The sequence below is a fragment of the Bombina bombina genome, chromosome 2 (assembly GCF_027579735.1).
Source record: "Bombina bombina isolate aBomBom1 chromosome 2, aBomBom1.pri, whole genome shotgun sequence".
NCBI lineage: Eukaryota > Metazoa > Chordata > Amphibia > Anura > Bombinatoridae > Bombina > Bombina bombina.
Window position 1 is genome coordinate 1,122,311,021 of NC_069500.1, and position 25,877 is coordinate 1,122,336,897.

Genomic DNA, 25,877 nt, shown 5'->3' on the forward strand with positions numbered 1-25,877 from the left:
ACTGGTCCCCTCCAGACTATCAAAATATCGTCGATATAACGACCGTAATAATGGATATATTCTTTGAAGGCATTTCTATCTCCATAGACGTGGGACAGCTCCCACCAACCCATATACAGGTTGGCATAGGAGGGGGCAAATTTCGCCCCCATGGCTGTCCCACGCCTCTGGAGATAGAAACTCCCCTCAAACAGAAAAAAATTATGTTTCAATAGATAATCAATGGATTTGATAATAAAACTTTTCAGAACATCATCATAATCAGAAAAATGACTCAAAAAATATTCAATGGCCTTAATACCCTGTTCGTGAGGGATGCAGGTATATAATGATACCACATCAATGGTTACAAAAACAAATTCCTCCTGCCATACAATTTTCTCTAATCTCTTCACAACATCCGTAGTATCTTTGATGTAACTCAAAAGTTTCAGAACCATTGGCTGTAGATACCCATCTATCATTTCAGAGAGAGGCTCATTTAATGAGCCAATTCCAGCCACAATTGGCCTCCCTGGAGGATTATATCTATCCTTATGGACTTTGGGAAGAAAGTGAAAAATAGCTGTAATCGGATGCTCAGTATATAGAAACTCAAAATTCACTTCTGTTATAAGACCATCAAGTAAAGCCTCATTGAGAATAGTTTTAAGTTCTCTCTGATAGAAAAACACTGGATTTGATTTGAGTCTCTCATAGACTGTAGTATCTAGTAACTGTCTATACGCCTCTTTAATGTAATCCTCCCGATTGAGGACTACAACCTTTCCCCCTTTGTCCGAATTTCGAAAAACTAATTCTTTATTGTTAGCCAACTCTTTGATAGACAGATATTGATCTCTAGACAGATTATCCTTCTTATGGTTAACAGAGGATATATAATTATGTAGTTTCTTCAAAGCTGTCTCAACTGTCTTCTGAAAGACTTCAACTGAACTAGACCTAGATCTAACTGGGTGAAACTTGGATTTCTTTTTTAATTTAGAAAGATCATACACATCTTGATTGACACTAAAATATGAGTCTTTAGTGTCCTCACCTATAGCTACAAGGTCTAGAAGAGCACATTCATCAGCAAAATCAAAACCACATCTAAGTGGTTCTGATTTCTCTCCATGCCTCACTTCACAACTTTGCTGTTTAACATCCAAAAAGTGTTTCTTCAATACCAAGGTTCTCACGAACCTATTCAAATCCACTAGTGTGTCAAACAAATTAAAATGAGAAGTTGGAGAGAAACCTAAACCAAGAGACAAAACTTGTAATTGTGTTTTAGAAAGTTGAACAGATGACAAATTAATAACATTGTAAGAGGCTATGCATATTTCTGAAACGGTATTGCCCTCCTCCTCTGTGGATAGCGCCGAGGTTTGGGGGGTACAGTCTCTTGAAAATTTTCTTGACCTTCCAGACCTACCACGTCCCCCTCTACGTACTTTTTTCTTCGCACTGTGGACTTGTGTTGGCCCCTCTCGTTTTCTGACTGAGCTGAAGATGTGGAGGGAACAGGATCATCATGTGCTGTAAGAGCAAATGACGTAGTTACTACAGAGGATGGTGGACTCTCACTAGAAATTTCCAAATCAGAGGAGTCATAATCATACTCCGTATCAGTTTCTGCAAATCTGACTTTTTTATCTGATTTGTATCTTCTATATCTCCTCCTAGTGTCAGACACTGTCCATTTATAGACTTTATTATTCTCATAATCTTGTTTGTCACGTAAGATTTTTTGTTTTTTAAAATGCCATAGATTGTCTCTAAACTTAGTAATCACCTTCTGCAACTTTGTATCATATTTGTTAAATACAGGATCTTGGCATAAAGGTCGCATATATGATTGCAACTTAAGCTTTTCTTGACACAGCTCTTGATGTATTTGTTTTTTGTATTCAATTAATAAATCAATTAATGCTAAAGAGCATTCTGTAAGTATTTTGTTCCATTTATCAATAAATAATTGATCTGTCACCTGAAAAGAAGGAAATTTCCTGATACGGAGCCCTCTTGGTATACGTTGGGCTTTTTTATACATTTGAAAACTTTTAATGTCCATTTCAATACTAGAATCTTTTTTGAGCAAGGAGTCCATTTTATAGAACAAGCTGTCCAAATTCTTATTAGCTTCTTGCTCAATTACATCTGTACTGAACAAATTTTCCGTATCGCTAATATCCTCAGCAAACTGCTGAAACACATATCCTTCGGTTGCCATAATAAAGTTAACACTATGCCTTTAATACGTAACAGATGAGATCACCTATTGAGCCTTATAATCACAATATTCACAATATTTGACTTCTGGGGTGCCTTACGACTTATAGCTTAAATAGCCTTTTAACGACCACAATCTTAAACAAAACAAGGAAAGTCCGTGCCGCTTACCCTCTCCAACCCGGTGGATACAAAAAGTAACAGCAACAGTGTGGGAGCGCTCAGACGTCCGCTCTGTGTGTGGCCTCGGCTCGCGCTTCACGTAAGGTGCGGCCCCTCTTGAATAAGTCCTGACGTCCCGATGACGACTCCTGGGTTATTCAGTCAATCCGGTGCAAGTGGTTAAAACGATCCACCACCGCTTGCACTAAATATGATAGCAACATCCACTGCACACGGTAACTGACATTTCCAAAGCATGTAACGGAAATAAGAGACAAAGGCTCAAAAAGGTGAAATAAAAAGTCTGTATTCAGTAACTCTGTTAGGCAAAAGCGGTTACAACAGGCAATTCAGCAGGTCAAACGCGTTTCAAATGTTTATATATTAAACTTCCTCAGTGACCATCATGCACTATTGCCCATAATGCAGCACTATTTAAAGGGCAAGAAAACACACTCCATCTTTAATTAAACCAATCAAATTACAAAAAAGTGCCGCGTTATGTCAACTATGAATACTGTGTTAAGTGACAGCAAAATCCATTTCTTTATTTAGATAGACTGAAAACATTATGCTACACATAATAATATAATTTTTAACTCACATATTAACTATCAGAAAAGGAATATAGTTTGACTCAACATAAAAATAAAAAACTTTACTTAACTAATTAGGTATCCACAAATAGTTTTACATCCCATTCAGAATATAACCCTGTTGGCATTCTGGTATCCAGCTGAAAGATCCAGAAAACCTCTCTTTTACTGAGAGTATTACATCTATTTCCTCCTCTTGGATGTCTGGCAATCAGCTGGATACCCTGAAATGTCAGCAGGGAACTGTCAGAGTCGTGTTCTTTTCTGAAATGTAGGGAGACTGGTGTAGTGGACTCAGGATCTTCTATGGAACGCAAGTGTTCCAAAAAACGATCTTTTAAAGCCCGTGTCGTCTGATCGACATACTGCCTATAGCACCCCCTACAGGTCAGAAGGTATATAACATAGCAAGAATTGCATGTTATATGTTCCTCTATCTTAAATTGTTTTCCATTTGCAGTAGACACAAAATTCTGACCAAAGGTAGCATAAGTGCAAGACTTACACCTCCTACTACCACATTTGAAAAAACCTGGTTTAATAGACAACCAATTCTGGCTAGAAATTTTTGGCAACATAGAGGGAGACAAAATCCCTCTTAATGTTTTTGCTTTACGTGACACAAATAATACTCCACCCTTAACTATGTCACATAATTTGTCATTTGTCTCTAGGATAGGCAATGCTTTACGAATAATTCCGCAAATTTGGGCATATTCTTCACTGTACGTAGTGATAAACTTGGGCTGACGAAATCTCTTATCTCCTTCCACTCTCTTTTTCTCAAGTAAAGTAGACCTATCCATATCATCAACTTCCTTTTTAATAGACTCAATTGTCTCTCTACAATACCCTCTGTGTATAAGTCTATTTGTCAATTCTTCAGAGTGTAACTGATAATTCTGTTCATTCGTGCAATTGCGTTTGATCCTGATATATTGGCTTTTTGGGATAGAACGAATTGTATGTTTTGGATGACAAGACTGTGCATTTAGGATAGTATTCCCTGCAATCTCTTTGCGAAATAATTCAACATCTACTGATTCATTTGCTATATTAGACACCAGTCTAATATCCAAAAATGGCATGGAGTTTTTGTTAAATTCTAATGTAAATTTTAAATTCATCAAATTATTCTGTAGATATTCTGTAAATTGTTCAATCAAATGTACTGGTCCCCTCCAGACTATCAAAATATTGTCGATATAACGACCGTAATAATGGATATATTCTTTGAAGGGATTTCTATCTCCATAGACGTGGGACAGCTCCCACCAACCCATATACAGGTTGGCATAGGAGGGGGCAAATTTCACCCCCATGGCTGTCCCACGCCTCTGGAGATAGAAACTCCCCTCAAACAGACAAAAATTATGTTTCAATAGATAATCAATGGATTTGATAATAAAACTTTGATGTAGATGTTGAATTATTTCGCAAAGAGATTGCAGGGAATACTATCCTAAATGCACAGTCTTGTCATCCAAAACATACAATTCGTTCTATCCCAAAAAGCCAATATATCAGGATCAAACGCAATTGCACGAATGAACAGAGTTATCAGTTACACTCTGAAGAATTGACAAATAGACTTATACACAGAGGGTATTGTAGAGAGACAATTGAGTCTATTAAAAAGGAAGTTGATGATATGGATAGGTCTACTTTACTTGAGAAAAAGAGAGTGGAAGGATATAAGAGATTTCGTCAGCCCAAGTTTATCACTACGTACAGTGAAGAATATGCCCAAATTTGCGGCATTATTCGTAAAGCATTGCCTATCCTAGAGACAGATGACAAATTATGTGACATAGTTAAGGATGGAGTATTATTTGTGTCACGTAAAGCAAAAACATTAAGAGGGATTTTGTCTCCCTCTATGTTGCCAAAAATTTCTAGCCAGAATTGGTTGTCTATTAAACCAGTTTTTTTCAAATGTGGTAGTAGGAGGTGTAAGTCTTGCACTTATGCTACCTTTGGTCAGAATTTTGTGTCTACTGCAAATGAAAAACAATTTAAGATACAGGAACATATAACATGCAATTCTTGCTATGTTATATACCTTCTGACCTGTAGGGGGTGCTATAGGCAGTATGTCAGACGTCACGGGCTTTAAAAGATCGTTTTTTGGAACACTTGCGTTCCATAGAAGATCCTGAGTCCACTACACCAGTCTCCCTACATTTCAGAAAAGAACACGACTCTGACAGTTCCCTGCTGACATTTCAGGGTATCCAGCTGATTGCCAGACATCCAAGAGGAGGAAATAGATGTAATACTCTCAGTAAAAGAGAGGTTTTCTGGATCTTTCAGCTGGATACCAGAATGCCAATAGGGTTAAATTCTGAATGGGATGTAAAACTATTTGTGGATACCTAATTAGTTAAGTAAAGTTTTTTATTTTTATGTTGAGTCAAACTATATTCCTTTTCTGATAGTTAATATGTGAGTTAAAAATTATATTATTATGTGTAGCATAATGTTTTCAGTCTATCTAAATAAAGAAATGGATTTTGCTGTCACTTAACACAGTATTCGTAGTTGACATAACGCAGCACTTTTTTGTAATTTGATTGGTTTAATTAAAGAGGGAGTGTGTTTTCTTGCCCTTTAAATAGTGCTGCATTATGGGCAATAGTGCATGATGGTCACTGAGGAAGTTTAATATATAAACATTTGAAACGCGTTTGACCTGCTGAATTGCCTGTTGTAACCGCTTTTGCCTAACAGAGTTACTGAATACAGACTTTTTATTTCACCTTTTTGAGCCTTTGTCTCTTATTACCGTTACATGGTTTGGAAATGTCAGTTACCGTGTGCAGTGGATGTTGCTATTATATATTAATATACTAACTACTGTAATAAAATGTATGTAATACAATAAATATAACAGATAAAGCATTTATAATGTGCTGGTCAGCTGTGGGAAAAATACTAAAAAAAGCTGATATTAATAACTGTTCACATGCACTTAAATTCTTCATGCAAATTAATACCAGAATTATTCCCAGCAGTTGTAATTAATAACAGATATTATTGTCTATAGGACTTGCAACCAGGATTCATGACAGTATTAGAAAGCTGTGGCTTGTGTAGTCAGCTTATACTAACTACACAACAACCAGCTCAAAGCTCGGGTAAAGCCCTCACTACAACCTGCTGCCCTTGAAAAGGAAAGCAAAGATAAACAATAAAAGCATTTGTAAATCCTATATATTTAAGTCTATCATGCTTTATAGTTGTAATAGTTACAACAGGTTATGGGGGCATTTAATAACAATTACATTTAAACATTATGTAGTTGCCAATGGACATCGTTAATCTTAGCCAGAATAGATACATTTTTACATTTAAAAAGTAACAATTTTACTCTTTCATTTACCCTTTTTATATGTTTAATTGTATTTCTGAGGGTCTGTTTAATGAATCTATGGGGCCAAATTATCAAGCTCTGAATGGAGCTTGATGCCCCTGTTTCCGCACGAGCCTTCAGGCTCACCCGAAACATCAGTTATGAAACAGTGGTCTAAAGAACGCTGCTCCATAACTTATCCACCTGCTCTGAGGCTGCGGACATCAATCCGCCCGATCCTTTACAATCGGGCTGATTGATTTTCCCATGCTAGCGGCCGATTGGCTGTGAATCTGCAGGGGGTGGGATTGCACAAGCAGTTCCCAAGAACTGCTTATGCAATGCTAAATGCTGACAGCGTATGCTGCCGGCTTTTATCGATGTGCGGTGGACATGATACGCTACATTGTATCATGTCCGTCCACACTTTAATAAAACGGCCCCTATATGTGTTTCATGATAAGATTACCAGTTAATATTGTAGTTAAAATAGTGGTTTTCAGTTGCTATCATCAATACCAAGAAATCTCCTGAGCTATCCCTTACAGCTTTGGCTCTGTTAGATGCCTGCCTGATAATCTGGGCCTTTGTATTGTTAGATACTAAAGGATTGGTTATAGTGATAATATTGTATCCTAGACTGCAAGGGTTTGTACTAGAAGCATGAGGCCAGCTAAAGACAAAACTGGATTGGCAATAAAAAGCAGCCCTGGAAAATAGGACCAGAATGCACAGGCCCTATTTTACTCAAGGGGAATACAGGGATACTCCTTCCCCAAATATCTTTTTTTAAGAATTACATTTATATTAATTTGTAACTTACAAAAATGCCAGATTGTTGTTTTATAGGTACTCAAAAACCGGCTAACAATGGTATTGAGCTGGTTGTTCATTCCTGAGCGTGTGCTTTTCTCTATGTGTGTGTATATAATCTTTTTTATATATACTGTATATATATATATATATATATTTATTCAAAAAGGCTATCACTTTCCTCCTCATTTCAAACACTGTACAAGCCTCAAATTGCTCACTTGTTGATTTGATACCTCTGCCTACTCTCTGAGCAGGCTTGTATTTTATATGCAGAAGCATGGAGCATATACACGTGCATTGCACACTCGTGCATTGTAAAAGCTAAACTGAAGCAATGATAACTTTACTACAAACATTTTTTGTTAATTCATCTGTTCTGCTAAAATGCTTCCGTACAGCAGTGCATTTCAGTTATGACTATTATTTCACTTTAATTTGCTTTTTTTTAGATAGAAATTATGGTTTTGTTGCAATGATTAGACTGAAAGCAAATTTGCAGTCATCTGAACTTATAACTAAAAAAACACAACAAAGAACATTTCTTAGCATGACCCAATCAAGGAAATAGAGTTCTATAGAGTTCTACAGTATTTATATAAAAACTATGCATCGCTTCATTACTCTAGATCAGGTGTAATTTATTATAGTAGATTTTTATCAGCTCTAAAACACATTATACACAGTTGCCATGTCTGGTATTTAATATGTAACACTGATCCAGAACAAACAAAATGTCAGAGCTTCTATATTAGTTTCTAGAACATTAAAGGGGTATGAAACCCAATTTTCTTTCATTATTCAGATAGAGCATGCAATTTTAAACAACTTTCTAATTTACTTCTATTATTAATTGTTCTTCGTTCTGTTGGTATCTTTTGTTGAATAGCAGGTATACAATTAAGAGCTGGCCAATTTCTGTAGCACTATATGTCAGTAGTTTTGCAAGAATGTTATCCATTTGTAAGAGCACTAGATGGCAGCCCTGTTTCTTGCTGTGTAGTGTTCCAGATGCCTACCTAGGTATTTCTTCAACCCAGAATACCATGGGAACAAAGCAAATTTGATCATGAAAGTCAATTTGAAACTTTTTTTTTTTTTAATTGCATGCTCTGAATCACAAAATATTGTTTGGGGGTTTTAAACAAAAGCACAGTATATTTATTAATAGAGGGGCAGGAGATAAAATGAGTGGGAATCCTTTATGAATGTACATGGGTACATCAGTGCGCAAGTTTGTCAGACGTTAAAACACTGGCTTTTATCTGCATGAATCATTGCAGGGTCATCCTACTTCATTTGTAATGTCTTTTTAGTCTTTTTCCCTTTTATTAGTCTTTTTTCTGTCAGCTATAATGGTCATGTTTCAATTTGTTTTATATTTGATAACTATTGGAAGAATAAATGAGTTCTTGACAACTATTAAATAAAATCTCAATAATATAAAGGGTTTCATGGAAGCAAATACATTTTAATATGAATAAATCAAAGAAATATGTATTGAAATCCCTCATAAACTGATGTGAATGAAATAAAAAATGTTTTCTTGCATTTGCAGAAATATCTCTTATAATCCCATCCAGAAGATACAAACAGACCAATTTGTTTTTGTGCCTAAACTGAAATCCCTGTAAGTATTTGCACCAAAAGTTCTTTTCTAATGCAGTGAACCAGAAAAAACCTAAAGTGGTATATTTTACTTAGCCAGCACACAGATGAAGAAGCTATATTTCAACATTTAGAAGAGGTTGCCATGCAACATTGTACACAGTGATTGTTTAGGTCAGTGCACTGCACAAGCTAATTTACATCTGTTCCTAACTGGTCACAACAAAGGAGAATACAAACATAAATTCCGCCAGGTTTTTCAAAGGGTTTATCTCTGCACTACTCTTGATTTACCAACTTTGTTAAATGATTTGAAAGCATGTATTTTATATACAGATCTTTTACAGTACACTGTTTAATTACTGATATAAGCCATGCATATATAAATATATTATTAAACTTTAATATTAGATATCTAATTTTGTCACAAGTAAAATAATGTGCAAGTTATCTGATTTCTACTAAAATATTGTAATTTATACATAACTGGGGGGGGAAAATGACAATTAATGATAATAAATTAGATTAGCAATTTACAGAGAACATTCTGTGCTCATTTTGCAAAGCCCTGATTATATTATGGATGCTATGCCCTGGAGTTTTATATGCATGAATAAAGCCTACTTTCAAAATATGATACCTTAGTAATATTTCTTGCATGTGAAGTTTAACAGTATTGTACATAGATTACAAATTGCCTCTTCTCTTATACGGCCTGATATTCAAAACCTCGCAGGAAGGAAATCACGCAAAATCTTTGGATTTTTTTTAGACCTTGTATTGTAATATAGGAGTCTCTGATTCACATAAAGAAAGAGCACTACATAGCAACATAAACATTTGTCAAGGTAACATTTGTGTTTCTAATTGTTTTAAGGGCCTCACTGTACTGATGAGTCTTCTTAGAATACCTGGCCCGAGCGTTGAGGTTTTGAATATTGGGCCTAAAGTATTTTGAGCTTTCAAACTTTAAAAAGTTAAAAAACAAAACTTGAGCTCTACAAAAGTTTGTTGATCACCTTCAAATTAAAAAAATCAATGTTCTGAAGAAGGAACCAAAATCCTTTTAAGAAATACAAAAGTAAAGTTTCACAATTTGATGTTGGTTGGTGTAAAATTCAAATATAATTCAAAGAAGTACAAAATCACTGAAAGGGCAGGAGGTTTTCCAAAAAGCAGTAAAAAAAAATATAAAATAAAATAAAGGAATGCAACAATGTTTTTTTAGCTAGGTAACAGTGTATAACATTAAAAAAATGAGTGCACACTGGTAACACACGGCTAGATTACGAGTTGTGCGTTAAGGTAAAAAAGCAGCGTTAACAGGTCCTAACGCTGCTTTTTTACGCCCGCTGCTATTACGACTCTTGCAGGTTTAGGGGCACCGCACACTTCTTTGACCTTACCGCAAAACGACTTACGTAAACTTCGCAAAGTCTTTTTTCTATGGGACTTCCATAGCGCCGGTATTACGAGTCTGTCCTGGGAGGCCAAAAAGTGAGCGGTACACCATCTACCTCCAAGATCCGTAACGCATTCTAAAGCCAGTAGTTAAGAGTTTTATGGTACAACGCCGTAGCATAAAAATCAAAATTAAGTGCTAAAAAGTACACTAACACCCATAAACTACCTATTAACCCCTAAACCGAGGCCCTCCCGCATCGCAAATACTAAAATAAATGTTTTTACCCCTAATATGCCGCTCCGGACATTGCTGCCACTATAATAAACATATTAAGCCCTAAACCGCCGCACTCCCGCATCCCAAACACTAGTTAAATAATATTAACCCCTAATCTGCTATCCCTAACATCGCCGCCACCTACCTACATTTATTAACCCCTAATCTGCCGTCCCCCACGTCACCGCCCCTCTATTAAATGTATTAACCCCTAACACCCCCTAACTTAAATATAATTTAAATAAATCTAAAGAAAAGTACTATAATTAACTAAATTATTCCTATTTAAAACTAAATACTTACCTATAAAATAAACCTTAAGCTAGCTACAATATAACTAATAGCTTGTGGCCGGATGTGACTAACACCGTGCTAGACCTGCATTATCTACTGGGAAAATGTTTTAGCTAAGACTGTGCTAGTTTGCATATTAGAATTGCTATAAAATGTTTGATTAAAAACTATACCAACAGTAAGAAATACATTCTTTCAGAAAGACACTTATAACTTACTATAAATGAAAGATATCTTTTAAATCTTTCATATACATCTTCTATACATAAAGGAGTGTAACCTTACATATATATCATATTAATAAAGGATGAATTTAAATCTTTCATATGCTTATCCTGCAATATTCAAATATATGTTTAAATAAAGTTCTTCTACAATATATAAGATTTATAACTGTACAACAATATTCAAATATATGTTTAAACAAAGTTCTTTTACAATATATAAGATTTATAACTATGTTTAGTGGAATTAAAATATTAACAAATGATGTTATATGATTTTCTGTACTGAAACTAAAATGGAGGATTGTTTAACCTTGTATTAGAAAATCCTAAAATGGATGCTCATTGCAATAATTACAAGTGCGTATGTCTACACTCTTGTATAACAGATTTTCAAGGCCACGTTGTTGATGTACAAAACTGTTGATGCTAGAAAAAGCTAGACAAGTTTTGTTGATGTTATAATGATGCCAAAATACATATAAAAAGAAAACAATAAATGATGACGTCATCCAAATAAAAAAACACTATAAATACACCTTGTTGTAAACATGAGGCAGGTGACTCTGATAGGATGTTATAGAGCATCTCAGGATAAGATTTGGTTGCTGGAAGTCATTTTGAGTGGTATCTAAATAATTGTTATTGAAAGCAAACTTAACTGATAGTCAATTAATTCTGTGTGTTTTTTGGATTTAAATGAATTTAATTTGTATTATTACTTCTGTAAGCTAATTTTTCTGCATAACAAAAATTTATTAAAACAGTATTTATTATTGTACTCAGAAACTTTCTTTGTAAGAAATGAGGTCTCATTTCTTACAAAGAAAGGTTTCACTGATATAATATTTAAAGGTCAGTACTTGGAAATCATATTTCAATATAACTGTGCCTTAAGACCTTATGAGTGAATTAGGTGTGAACCACTACAATTGGCGTCCCTGGGTGTTTTTGAGAGATAATATTTGTTTTATAAATTTTATTATTAATTTTACCTAGGTCCTCTTATACGTAAGAGAACATACTAAAATATCATGGCTAATCAGGATTTGCAGATTCTTTTAAAACTCAATGATGTGTTTAAAATGCAGACTGGTAGAGACATTAGAAATGATGAGGTTATATTGCTTTGGAGATACAGAATGGTCCTTGGGGTCTGGGGGGCAGATATGGTTTAATTAGTTTAAACTTTACTAATGCTGCTGGTGTAGCTGTGCAACAACCTACATATCACACCATAGATGCAGATTTTGATCCTGCAACACATAGAATTACAAATGTTTCTTATGATGGTATAGTAGAGATATTAGGCAGACCTCCTGTTATTGCTGCAGTAATACAAAGACATGGCCCTTTAGCCAGAATTGAGATGTGTGGTACTCCTAGATCTAGTTTGTACAGTCCAGTAAAGGAAAATGAATTAATACCAGCTGCAGAAAATGAGCAAGCTGAGAGGGAAAACCTTTTTAGTGTGATACAATTTTTAGGTTATATGTAAGTTCAGGTTTTAAATAGTGAAATGTCTGGAGTGTCAGGAATATAGCAATTTTTTTTTTATTTTATTTTTTGGCTCATGCTGCAGGAATACCTATGTCAAATATAAAAGCAACAATTGGAGTAATTCCACATAATCCAAAGGATATAGCTTTGTGGTTAAATGACAGAGTTCATGCATTGGATGGAGTTTATCCACCTCATTATCCTCCACAAAAAAGAGCATTGGTTAATGCTATATTACCCCCCTGGATTATGTGTTTCTATAGATGAGGCAAAGGACTGGAATTCAGTGATTTGTGCATTAGATGAAAAGACACATGGTAAAGTTACTTTAGCTTCATTGTAGCTAGCTTAGGGTTAATTTTTATTTTACAGGCAAGTTTGTATTTATTTTAACTAGGTACAATAGTTATTACATAGTTATTAACTATTTAATAACTACCTAGCTAAAATAAAGACAAATTGACCTGTAAAATAAAACCTAACCTAAGTTACAATAACACCTAACACTACACTACAATTAAATAAATTTACTAAATTAAAAACAATTAAATAAATTAAATTAAATTAGCTAAAGTACAAAAAAACAAACACTAAACTACAGAAAATAATAAACAAATTACAAGATATTTAAACTAATTACACCTAATCTTATAGCCCTATCAAAAAAAATTCCCCCCAAAATAAAAAAAACCCTAGCCTAAACTAAACAATCAATAGCCCTTAAAAGGGCCTTTTGCGGGCATTGCCACAAAGTAATCAGCTCTTTTACCTGTAAAAATAGATACAAACAACCCCCCCAACAGAAAAACCCACCACCCACACAACCAACCCCCCAAATAAAATACTAACTAAAAAAACCTAAGCTCCCCATTGCCCTGAAAAGGGCATTTGGATGGGCATTGCCCTTAAAAGGGCAGTTAGCTCTATTGCAGGCCCAAACCCTAACCTAAAAATAAAACCCACCCAATACACCCTTTAAAAATCCTAACACTAACCCCCTGAAGATCAACTTACTGTTCTGAAGACCTGACATCCATCCTCAAGGAAGCGGCAGAAGTCTTCATCCAACCGGGCCAAAGTCCTCAACGAACACTTGAGAAGTCTTCATCCAAGCCGGGAGAAGTGGTCCTCCTGACGGGCAGAAGTCTTCATCCAGACGGCATCTTCATCTTCATCCATCCGACGTGGAGCAGGTGCATCTACAAGAAATCCGACGCAGAGCATCCTCTTCATCCGGAGTCTTCTTACTAAATAAAGGTACCTTTAAGTGACGTCATCCAAGATAGCATCCCTTAGATTCCGTTTGGCTGATAGAATTCAATCAGCCAATCGGAATTAAGGTAGAAAAAATCCTATTGGCTGATGCAATCAGCCAATAGGATTGAGCTCGCATTCTATTGGCTGATTGGAACAGCGAATAGAATGCGAGCTCAATCCTATTGGCTGATTGGATCAGCCAATAGCATTGAATTTCAATCCTATTGGCTGATTGCATCAGCCAATAGGATTTTTCTACATTAATTCCGATTGGCTGATAGAATTCTATCAGCCAATCGGAATCTAAGGGACACCATCTTGGATGACGTCACTTAAAGGTACCTTCATTCAGAAAGAAGACTCCGGATGAAGAGGATGCTCTGCGTCGGATGTCCTGAAGATGGACCCACTCCGCGTCGGATGGATGAAGACAGAAGATGACGTCTGGATGAAGACTTCTGCCCGTCTGGAGGACCACTTCGCCCGGTTTGGATGAAGACTTCTCCCGGCTTCGTTGAGGACTTTGGCCCGGTTGGATGAAGACTTCTGTCGCTTCCTTGAGGATGGATGTCCGGTCTTCAGTACAGTAAGTCGATCTTCAGGGGGTTAGTGTTAGGATTTTTTAAGGGTGTATTGGGTCGGTTTTATTTTTAGGTTAGGGTTTGGGCCTGCAATAGAGCTAACTGCCCTTTTAAGGGCAATGCCTATCCAAATGCCCTTTTCAGGGCAATGGGGAGCTTAAGTTTTTTTAGTTAGTATTTTATTTGGGGTATTGATTGTGTGGGTGGTGGGTTTTACTGTTGGGGGGTTGTTTGTATTTTTTTTACAGGTAAAAGAGCTTATTACTTTGGGGCAATGCCCTGCAAAAGGCCATTTTAAGGGCTATTGATACTTTAGTTTAGGCTAGGGGGGGTTCATTTGGGGGGGGGGGCTTTTTTATTTTGATAGGGCTATTAGATTAGGTGTAATTAGTTTAAATATCTTGTAATTTGTTTATTATTTTCTGTAATTTAGTTTTTGTTTTTTTTTTTGTACTTTAGCTAATTTAATTAAATTTTTTTTTTTTAAATTTAGTAAAAGTATTTAATTGTAGTGTAGTGTTAGGTGTTATTGTAACTTAGGTTAGGTTTTATTTTACAGGTACTTTTGTATGTATTTTAGCTAGGTAGTTATTAAATAGTTAATAACTATTTAGTAACTATTCTACCTAGTTAAAATAAATACAAACTTGCCTGTAAAATAAAAATAAAACCTAAGATAGCTACAATGTAACTATTAGTTATATTGTAGCTAGCTTAGGGTTTATTTTACAGGTTTAGTTTTAAATAGGAATTATTTAGGTAATAATATTAATTTTTATTTAGATTTATTTAAATTATATTTAAGTTAGGGGGTGTTAGGGTTACATTTAGGTTTAGGGGTTAATTCATTTAGTATAGTGGCGGCGACGGGGCGGCAGATTAGGGGTTAATAAATGTAGGTAGGTGGCGGCGATGTTAGGGACGGCAAACATCAATGGGGTATTGAAATAATGAAAAAGTTTGTCGCCAAAAATGACGCACAACGTAACTAAACTTTTTTGGTGCCAAAAAATAACCGGAAATGACACACTCACGCCACTAATGATGCAACCATGTGAAAGGTCTCGGTGTCAAGTATGACGCCGGAAATTACGAACTTGTGTCATGGACGTACCTTTTCGCACCAAAAAAAAATGACGCAATAAAGTTTAGCATTTGTCGCACCTGCGGGCCTAATACCGCCCGCAATTTGTAAAAAGTAGTCAATTGAAAAAAAGACTAAACCCCAGGTAAGAAATAAATTTCATTTTTAAAAGATGTTTATATTCCCCAAATATGAAACTGACAGTCTGCAGAAGGAAATACATGAACCTGACTCATGGCAAATATAAGTACAATACATATATTTAGAACTTTATATAAATGCATAAAGTGCCAAACCATAGCTGGGGTGCCTTAAGTAATAAAAAACATACTTACCAAAAGACACCCATCCACATATAGCAGATAGCCAAACCAGTACTGAAACAGTTATCAGTAGAGGTAATGGTAATTTGAGAGTATATCGTCGATCTGAAAAGGGAGGTAGGAGATGAATCTCTACGACCGATAACAGAGAACCCATGAAATAGACCCCCGTTAGGGAAATCATCGTATTCAATAAGTGATACTCCCTTCACGTCCCTCTGACATTCGCTGTACTCTGAGAGGAATCGGGCTTCAACAATGCTGAGAAGCGCATATCAACGTAGAAATCTTAGCACAAACTTTCTTCACCACCTCCATAGGAGGCAAAGTTTGTAAAACTGAATTGTGGGTGTGGTGAGGGGTGTATTTATAGGCATTTTGAGGTTTGGGAAACTTTGCCCCTCCTGGTAGGATTGTATATCCCATATGTCACTAGCTCATGGACTCTTGCCAATTACATGAAAGAAATACAAGTTATGGGGGGTACTTAGCTATGGACTGCTTAGCATTTGTCTATAGATCATGTTGATCAGCAGTTCTTGGATTCACTAGCATTTCTAGTATGGAGGCAGCTACATAATATGTCTTATTTTACCTGCTGAGTGACACATGTTCAGCCTCACCTATCTACTGAGGAGATTATTTCTTTTTTGGCTTGTTGGTCTTAGGTCACACAAAAAAACATGTCCTATAATGCATGTACACAAAACTTCATAGACATTCTCTTTGGTACTTTCCTCAGCTTTTCTTGTTCTATTATCACTATAGAAACACATGAAACAACCATTTAGTGTGTCTACATGTTAGTGTATGTCTGTGTTAGTGTCTCTGTGTGAGTGTGGGTATGTGTTAATGTGGGTCTGTATGTGTGTATTAGTGTGTGTATGTGTTAGTTTGTGTCTGTGTCATTTTATGTGTTAGTGTGTATCTGTGTTAGTGTCTCTGTGCATCTGTGTTGGTGTGTGTCTGTGTGAGTGTTCCTGTGTGTAAATTTATGTGTTTGTATGTGTGTACACGTTTAGTCACTTGGCCAAATCGGGGGTGGGGGACCCGATCAATAGCTTAGTCAGGGGCCCCAAAATTTCTAGTGGCAGCCCTGGCCATGTATGTGTCTCTTCTTCACTTCCAGAACCTGCACAGAGAACATAATCTACTTTCAAACTACAACAAGCATTTTTAAAACTGTTTGAGGGATCTCATACTAGTGACAAGACATCTTAGATAATTTCACCAGAGCTTTAGATCAACAGACCCTTATACTTAAAGTGATGGTAAACTTCAGACTAAAAGAATGTTGCAATGAAAAATATATTAGTTTGCAAGTAAAAAACACATTTTTTTTTAAAGTATTTATTTATTTTATAATAAAAGATTTATAATCCTAATAAATATTGTCTGCTCCTCCACCCCCCTTCATTTCCTCTTTTGGCTGAGCTGTGATGCAGTGCAGTCCCACCCACTCTCTACATAGGCTTTCTAAGGGATTTAAAGGGGCTGGACTTCAAGATTGACAAATGACACACATGTTGATTGGATGTTCACTGGATTTGTCAAACAAAAAAGAGTTCATCCATGTTGGCCGGCATAACAATGTAATTTATGAACTTATTTAACCCTTTCACAGATGGATTAAAATCAGAAAAATGTACACATATACTTTTTTAATGGCAAAGAATACATTTATGGCATTTGATTATTTAAAATTTACCACCACTTTAAGAGAAGCCTCAATATAAAATGAGTTACTGTTAATAAATTTAAAGTACTTATATCTGTTTTCTGTTCAGTGGTGCTGTAGTTTGGGTGGCCCTGATGTATACTGTAGCATAATACAGCACCATATTCTATGACATATTATTCTGAAAAACTCAATCACCAGACAAAAAATCATTATTTTATGTTTTTTCAGCAATTTCTTGAAGTTTTGTATAAGAAGACTATGGGGCCGATTTATCATCTGCCAGACATCGATAAATGCCGACAGCATACGCTATTGGCATTTATCATTGCACAAGCAGTTCTGGTGAATTGCTTGTGCAATGCCGCCCCCTGCAGATCCGTGGCCAATCAGCCACTAGCAGGGGGTGTCAATCAACCCGATCGTATGCTTCTTAACTCCTGTTTCCGGCAAGCCTGAAGGCTTGCGCTCGCCCCTATAAGTTGCAGCAGGCCAGTTACAACACATTTAAGACAAAACAGAGGACACTTTAGGTTGTTCTTTGTTTTGATCTGTTGAACAAATGCCTGAGTTTTTACCATTAGCAATGATCCTTTCTCTCCTGTTTGTCACATTTTCAGTAATAAATTCTCATACATGTTATGCTTACATACATTTACAATCATTATCATTTTACTAGGGAATGACAAAGGGTTAATAGGAGAATGTGTGTTTTACACATGTGTTTTACTTAAGATTTATGCTGATGCTGTTGATAGCAATGAGCAAGGGCTGAAGCCTAAAATGCATCTAAAACAAATACTGTAAGTGTTCCCTGAGTGTAATACTCTAAGGGATGTGCTGATGTATTTGTGTCTTTAATTTGTTTGTACAACAAATTATTGAATGTTTACCTCTGGGTATTTAAACTTTTTGGATAATAATGAAAGTTTTGTTGAGTGGAAGTTTCAACAGAGTTGTCTAACAAACAACAGATTAAATGATTATCCAAAATTGTTTTTGCACTTAGTAAATTTTATAGCCTTTATAATTATTTATTTTTATATCGGTAACACTATTAATATGGAAATATTTATGTTTAAATATAAGAGTAAGAATGCTAAAACTAGTCAGGACAAAATACAAAACCGAGAATAAAGCAATATACAAGCTTCTATCTGGGTCAAATGGTTTGTAAAAACATACATTTTAATAAATAATTCTAAACACATCTTATAACACACTCCATGACTTTTTTGGACAAGAATAATTTTAGTGAGCACAGAAGACCAACTGTGCTGTAAACTATATTATCAATATCATAAAAAAAAAAAAACTAAAAATCTGGTTGGGAAATTCACCCCATTCAAGGGCGCGATCCGATAAAGATCGTAGTTTGCGGCGCAAGCGAGGGAACCCCCGCCGCCCGCAGTTTCAGCTCGCAACTCAAGCTATCCTATATACGGCGCCATCAGAGTCTAAAGTGCCGTAAGTCTGACAAACCAGCGATGTCCAGAAATCTGAGTAAGCACAAATTTCTGGAGTCGCCAGTGACTTACAGCACTTTAGAAACTGCCGGCGCCTACAAAACCTGACTAAAGTTATAAAATCACCCGTACTGTCTAACACGCCTCCCAAACATAGCCTGACACGTCTAACCATCTATCCGCTATCCCCCCTCACTATCCTAACAATAAATATATTAACCCCTAAACTGCCGCTCCCGGACCCCGCCGTCACCTAATAAAGTTATTAACCCCTAAACTGCCGCTCCCGGACCCCGCCGCTAGCTATATTAAATCTATAACCCCCTAATGTGAGCCCCTACCCCGCCACCATCTACCTTACCTACCCCCTAAAGTGAGCCCCTACCCCGCCGCCATCTACCTTACCTACCCCCTAAAGTGAGCTCCTACCCCGCCGCCATCTACCTTACCTACCCCCTAAAGTGAGCCCCTACCCCCGCCGCCATCTACCTTACCTACCCCCTAAAGTGAGCCCCTACCCCGCCGCCATCTACCTTACCTACCCCCTAAAGTGAGCCCCTTACACCGCCGCCATCTATTTTAAAAATATTAACCCCTAATTTAATCCCCCTACACCGCCGCCAGCTATATTAACTATATTAACCCTAATTATATTATGGTTAATATATTTAATATAGTTATTATATTATATATATTAACTATATTAACCCTAATTAATAGGGAATTAAGGTAGAAAAATCTGATTGGCTGATTGAATCAGCCAATCAGATTCAAGTTCAATCCGATTGGCTGAACCAATCAGCCAATCGGATTGAACTTGAATCTGATTGGCTGATTCAATCAGCCAATCAGATTTTTCTACCTTAATTCCGATTGGCTGATAGAATCCTATCAGCCAATCGGAATTCAACGGACGCTATCTTGGATGACGTCATTTAAAGGTACCTCATTACTAGTTCAGTCTTCGTGCAGGATGGATGCTCCGCGGTGGAGGAGCGAAGAAAGAAGATTGAAGATGCCGCTTTGCTTGAAGACATCGCCAGATGGAAGAAGACTTCACTGCCGCTTGATTGAAGGCATCGCCGGATGGAAGAAGACTTCACTGCCGCTTGATTGTAGACATCGCCGAATGGAAGAAGACTTCACTGCCGCTTGATTGAAGACATCGCCCGTATGGAAGAAGACTTCTCTGCCGCTTGATTGGACATCGCCCGGATCGGATGAAGAGTTCTGCCCGGCTGGGTGAAGACAAGGTAGGGAGATCTTCAGGGGGGTAGTGTTAGGTTTTTTTAAGCGGGGTTTGGGTGGGTTTAGAATAGGGGTATGTGGGTGGTGGGTTGTAATGTTGGGGGGTGGTATTATGTTTTTCGTTTACAGGCAAAAGAGCTGTTTTCTTTGGGGCATGCCCCGCAAAAGGCCCTTTTAAGGGCTGGTAAGGTAAAAAAAACTGTGAACTTTTTTAATTTAGAATAGGGTAGGGAAATGTTTTTATTTTGGGGGGCTTTATTATTTTATTAGGGGGCTTAGAATAGGTGTAATTAGCTTAAAAATCTTGTAATATTTTTTTATTTTTTGTAGTTTAGTGTTTGTTTTTGTAATTTAGTTTAGTTTATTTTATTGAATTTTAGTTTAGATATTTGTAGTTTATTTAATTTATTGATAGTGTAGGTGTATTTGTAACTTAGGTCAGGATTTATTTTACAGGTAAATTGGTAATTATTTTAACTAGGTAGCTATTAAATAGTTATTAACTATTTAATAGCTATTGTACCTAGTTAAAATAAATGCCAAGTTACCTGTAAAATAAATATAAACCCTAAAATAGCTACAATGTAATTATTAATTACATTGTAGCTATCTTAGGGTTTATTTTATAGGTAAGTATTTAGATTTAAATAGGAATATTTTAATTAATAATATTAATATTAATTAGATCTATTTTAATAAGAATTTAGTTAGGGATGTTAGAGTTAGATAGGGTTATTATACTTAATATATATATATATATAATATAATAACGATATTAACTATATTAACCCTAATATAATTAGGGTTAATATAGTTAATATAGCTGGCGGCGGTGTAGGGGGATTAAATTAGGGGTTAATATTTATAAAATAGATGGCGGCGGGGTAGGGGCTCACTTTAGGGGGTAGGTAAGGTAGATGGTGGCGGGGTAGGAGCTCACTTTAGGTGGTAGGTAAGGTAGATGGCGGCGGGGTAGGGGCTCACTTTAGGGGCCACCAGGAGGAGGCAAAGACACCCCAGTCAAAGGCTTAAATACCTCTCCCCTACTCCCCTCATCCCCCAGTCATTCCTTGCCTTTCATCACAGGAGGATGGCAGAGAAGTGTCAGAAGATTTCAGAGTTCCTCAGGAGGGATATATGCCTTTCGTTATGGAACTGGAGTTTTAAGTAGTCTTGTCAGCCTCTCAGTGAGAGCATTGGCGAAAGTTAGAGTCTGGAGATGCAGGGAGAGTCTTTCTGTGAACCCATCCAGACTGCCAGCTAACAGCTTCTTAAGCAACCAGTGTTGACAAGTTTCACTGCCTGCTTCCTTCACTCAAGTCCATGTCAGGAGTGATGCTACAAGACTGTCACACTTAGTTTAAATTTTTACTTATGTTGAAATTGCTGAATACAGGGTCCATTTATCTTTATAGAATCGTGGGTTAGTATCTCCTGAGGGAGGTTATTGAACAGGGGGGATTAATCAAATGTGTTTTCTTTTATTTATGCTGCTTTATGTATGACATTTATTTGGGCTCATAGACTGTTGTTATGCGGTAACGGAACATACAGGTATTTTACTTTCACTTTAAACACTGCGCAGCTTGTAGCTTGGCGCACTTTTTCTCATAGCAGGGGCAGTCCTGCATTGCGCACCACATGACCAGGTGCGGTCACATTTTCGTTTTCTCTTTCCTGACTACATTTATTTGTATCCCACTGTTGTTAGCGCAAGCTATGAAGGATTCTTATATGCTTGAGGGTACTCTATTCCTTATAGTAATACCTGTCTATATTGTGAGGAGGCCTTGGTGTGCTCGCCCTCTCAACTATGTTCCATATGCATCAACAAGGTTATTATGTCTAAAAAGGTTAACTTCTTTAGTACGACTGAGCCTTCCACCTCTGAGGATTCGCCGTCCCGTGAGGTGCGTACCCATCAATCATCTCCATTGTCACATGCAGCTTCCCATAGCATGCCTGATCCTCTGCCTGGAGGGAGCCTTTTACCATCAGACTTTACCGCACAGTTAAAAATGGTGGTGTCTGAGGCCCTTAGTGCTCGCCCTGCTAAATGCAAGTGAAAGGTTAAACATAGCTTTCCGGTCCAGGGAACATCCAGTGATTTGCCTGATTTGTCTGCCTTTCAAGTATCCCAGAATGGGTCACACTCTGAGTCGTCAGAGGGTTAAATTTCTGGATCGGAGTCTGCTACCTCTAGGCCTCTGGCTGCGGAGGAGCCAGCCTTTAGATTAAAAATTGAACACCTACGTTTTCTTTTAAAGGAGGTTCTGTTGACATTAGAGGTTCCAGAGGCCAAGTTACCTGACGAACCTTTGATACCTAAATTAGACAGAGTTTACGAGGACAGGGTAGCCCCGCTAACATTTCCTTTCCCTGTAAAAATAGTGAATATTATTAAAAAACGAATAGGATAGATTTGGATCTTCCTTTTCCCCTTCTTCTGCCTTTAAAAAAATTATTAACGGTTCCGGACTCTCAGCTAGAGTTGTGGGGTTCCGTCCCTAAGGTGGATGGTGCTGTCTCCACATTAGCTAAGCGTACTACTATCCCTCTTGAGGATAGCTCGTCTTTCAGAGAGCCGATGGATAAAAAGATGGAAACTTTTCTCAGAAAAATGTTTCAGCATACAGGTTTTTTTATTTCATCTGGCAGCGGCTGTTGCCTTGGTTGCTGGAGCTACGACCTACTGGTGCGACTTCTTATCAGAACTGATCGAGCTGGAGGGTCCCCTCAACATTATCCAAGAATTAAGGCTTTGAGAATTGCTAATTCTTTTATCTGTGATGCAAACATGCAGATTATTCGCCTGAATGCTAAAATCGCTGGTTTCTCAGTCCAGACGCGTCGGGCGCTCTGGCTGAAGTCTTGGTCTGCGGACATGACTTCTAAGTCTAGACTACTTTCCCTCCCCTTTAAGGGAAACATTTTATTTCATCCAGGCCTGGTCTCCATTATCTCCCTTGTTACAGGGGGCAAGGGCGCCTTCCTACCGCAGGATAAAAAAAAAAGTCTAAGGAACAAGGATCTAATTTTCGTTCTGAAAAGGCTCAAACCTGGAATAAATCCAAGCAGAACAAGAGGCCCGCCGAGAACAATTCAGCATGAAGGGGTGGCCCCCGATTCTTTCTCAGACCTTCCTGGTAAATTCTGACTACGGACGCGAACCTCTCAGGATGGGGAGCTGTTTGGGGTGTCAAGAAGGCACAGAACCTGTGGTTTCATGAGGAACGTTCCCTCCCGATCAACATCTTGGAGCTTCGAGCAATCTACAATGCTCTGAAGGCTTGGCCTCTTCTGGGTTTGTCCCGGTTTATCAGATTCCAATCAGACAATATAAGCTTGGTGGCTTACATCAACCATCATGGGGGAACGAGAAGCTCCGTAGCAATGAGGGAAGTATCTCGGATTCTGGAGTGGGCGGAGGCACACTGCTGTTCACTGTCAGCGATCCACATTCTGGGAAGCAGATTTTCTCAGCAGACAATCCTTTAATCCGGAGGAATGGTCTCTCCAGCCCAAAGTGTTTGCGGAGATATGTTTCACAGAGATAGATCTCATGGCGTCTCGTCTCAATACCAAACTACCCAGATATGGGTCGAGGTCCAGGGATCCTCAGGCGGAGCTAATAGATGCATTAGCTGTGCCTTGGAGGTTCAATCTAATCTATGTTTTTCCACTATTGCCACTCCTTCCTTGAGTTGTGGCCCGCATCAAGCAGTAACAAGCGTTGTTAATACTGATTGCTCCATCATGGCCGCGAAGGACATAATTCGTGGACCTAGTGAGAATGTCATCTTCTCCTCCATGGAAGTTACCTTGCCACAGGGATCTGCTGGAACAAGGTCCTTTTGGTCATCAAAATCTAGATCCTCTGAGGCTGACTTTGTGGAGATTGAACACTTAGTCCTAGCCAAGAGAGGTTTTTCAGACAGGGTTATTGATACTCTCATACAAGCTTGTAAGCCAGTTACTACTTGCATCTATCATAAGGTGTGGAGAACCTACTTATTCTGATGTGAAGAGTGTGGTTTTCATTGGCATAAAGTTAAGGTTGCCAGGATTCTGCTGATTCTCCACGATGGTCTGGAGAAGGGTCTTTTGGCCAGTTCCTTGAGGGGACAGATTTCGGCCTTGTCTGTTTTACTGAACAAGAGGTTCTCTGAGCTTCCAGATGTTCAGTCTTTTGTTAGGGATCAGACCTGTGTTCAGATCTTTGGTTCCACCTTGGAGTCTGAATTTGGTTCTTAAAGGTTTGCAAAGGGCTCCGTTTGAGCCTATGTATGAAATTGATATTAAATTGTTGTCCTGGAAAGTTCTTTTTCTACTGGCTATTGCCTCAACGAGCAGAGTATCTGAGATTGCCGCCTTGCAATGTAAGCCTCCTTATCTGGTGTTCCATTCAGATAAGGCTGTCCTACGAACTAAGTTAGGGCTTCTCCCTAAGGTTGTCAAACCACAACATCAATCAAGAGATTGTGGTCCCTTCTTTGTGTCCTAATCCTTCTTCTGAAGGAACGTTTACTTCATAATTTGGACTTGGTTCGTGCTTTGAAGTTTTATCTTTAAGCTACTAAGGATTTTAGAAAAACTCTTTCCTTCTTTGTTTCATATTCCGGGAAGCGTAAGGGTCAAAAGGTCTTCGACTTCCTTATCTTTTTGGTTGATGAGTCTTATCCGCTTAGCTTATGAAACAGCGGGACTTAGACCTCCTTAGAGAATTACGGCTCATTCTACTAGAGCAGTGGCTTCCTCTTGGGTCTTTAAGAACGAGGGCTCTATGGATCAGATTTGTAAGGCGGCTACCTGGTCCTCCTTACACACTTTTTCTAAATTTTACAAGTTTGAGGTTAACCAGCCTTCGGGAGAAAGATTTTGCTGGTTGTGGTGCCTTCAGATTAGGGTCCGCCTCTCTTTTTGTCCCTCCAGTTTTCATTCAGTGTCCTCTAGAACTTGGGTATGTTTCCCAACAGTAAGGAATGAAGCCGTGGACTCTCTCTGCAAAATTCAATAAAAACATAAATTATGCTTACCAGATAATTTAATTTCCTTCTGTACAAGGAGAGTCCACGGCTCCTGCCCATGTTTTCTCCGATGGGCGGACCCCTACATATTGTGTTTTCTTCTGGCACCTTTTATACCCTGATATTTCTCCTACTGTTCCTTGTTCCCTCGGCAGAATGACCTGGGGATAGGTGAAGTGGGAGAGGTATTTAAGCCTTTGGCTGGGGTGTCTTTGCCTCCTCCTGGTGGCCAGGTTTAGTATTTCCCAACAGTAAGGAATGAAGCCATGGACTCTCCTTGTACAGAAGGAAATTAAATTATCTGGTAAGCATAATTTATGTTTTTAATGAATTCTGCAGTATCAAAATTATTCAAACCCCAGTAAGGTAAGCATCTTTTTCAAGCTGCTCTTGAAAAAGCCGGGCGTACTCCGGGGGAAACGCGGTTGAGCTTACCGGTCAAGTCTGCTGTCAGAGAAGGTGCCCTGCTGCTGGAGGCTGAATTCGGGAGGAGAACATCCCTTGTCAGAACTATCGGTTAGCTGTGGTGACCTGTATTGGCGGACTGAGACCCCATATGTTCACAGCATAATTTGTGAAATGCCTGAATGCACTTACTTTTTGTAAGTAGTACTTGTATTGTACTGTTATATCTGTTAATAAAACTGCCTTGAATCGTGTCCCTTTGCGCTGTTCTCTTTCACTCAGATTGATTGGCTACTTCATTGAATCAATCTTGTCTTCCACACGCTGCAGGTTTCCAGTGCCAGGGGATGCAAAGCAGCCCCAG

At 37.8% G+C, this 25,877-nt stretch overlaps 1 protein-coding gene across 1 annotated transcript in view; it reads left to right on the plus strand.

The window, feature by feature from the left end:
• RXFP1 (relaxin family peptide receptor 1) overlaps positions 1–25,877 on the plus strand; it is a 509,714-nt gene that overhangs the window by 395,463 nt on the left and 88,374 nt on the right. Inside the window, exon 12 of the mRNA XM_053700228.1 lies at positions 8,696–8,767. Within this exon, the coding sequence (XP_053556203.1) occupies positions 8,696–8,767 (72 nt within the window). The remainder of the gene's footprint in view (positions 1–8,695; positions 8,768–25,877) is intronic.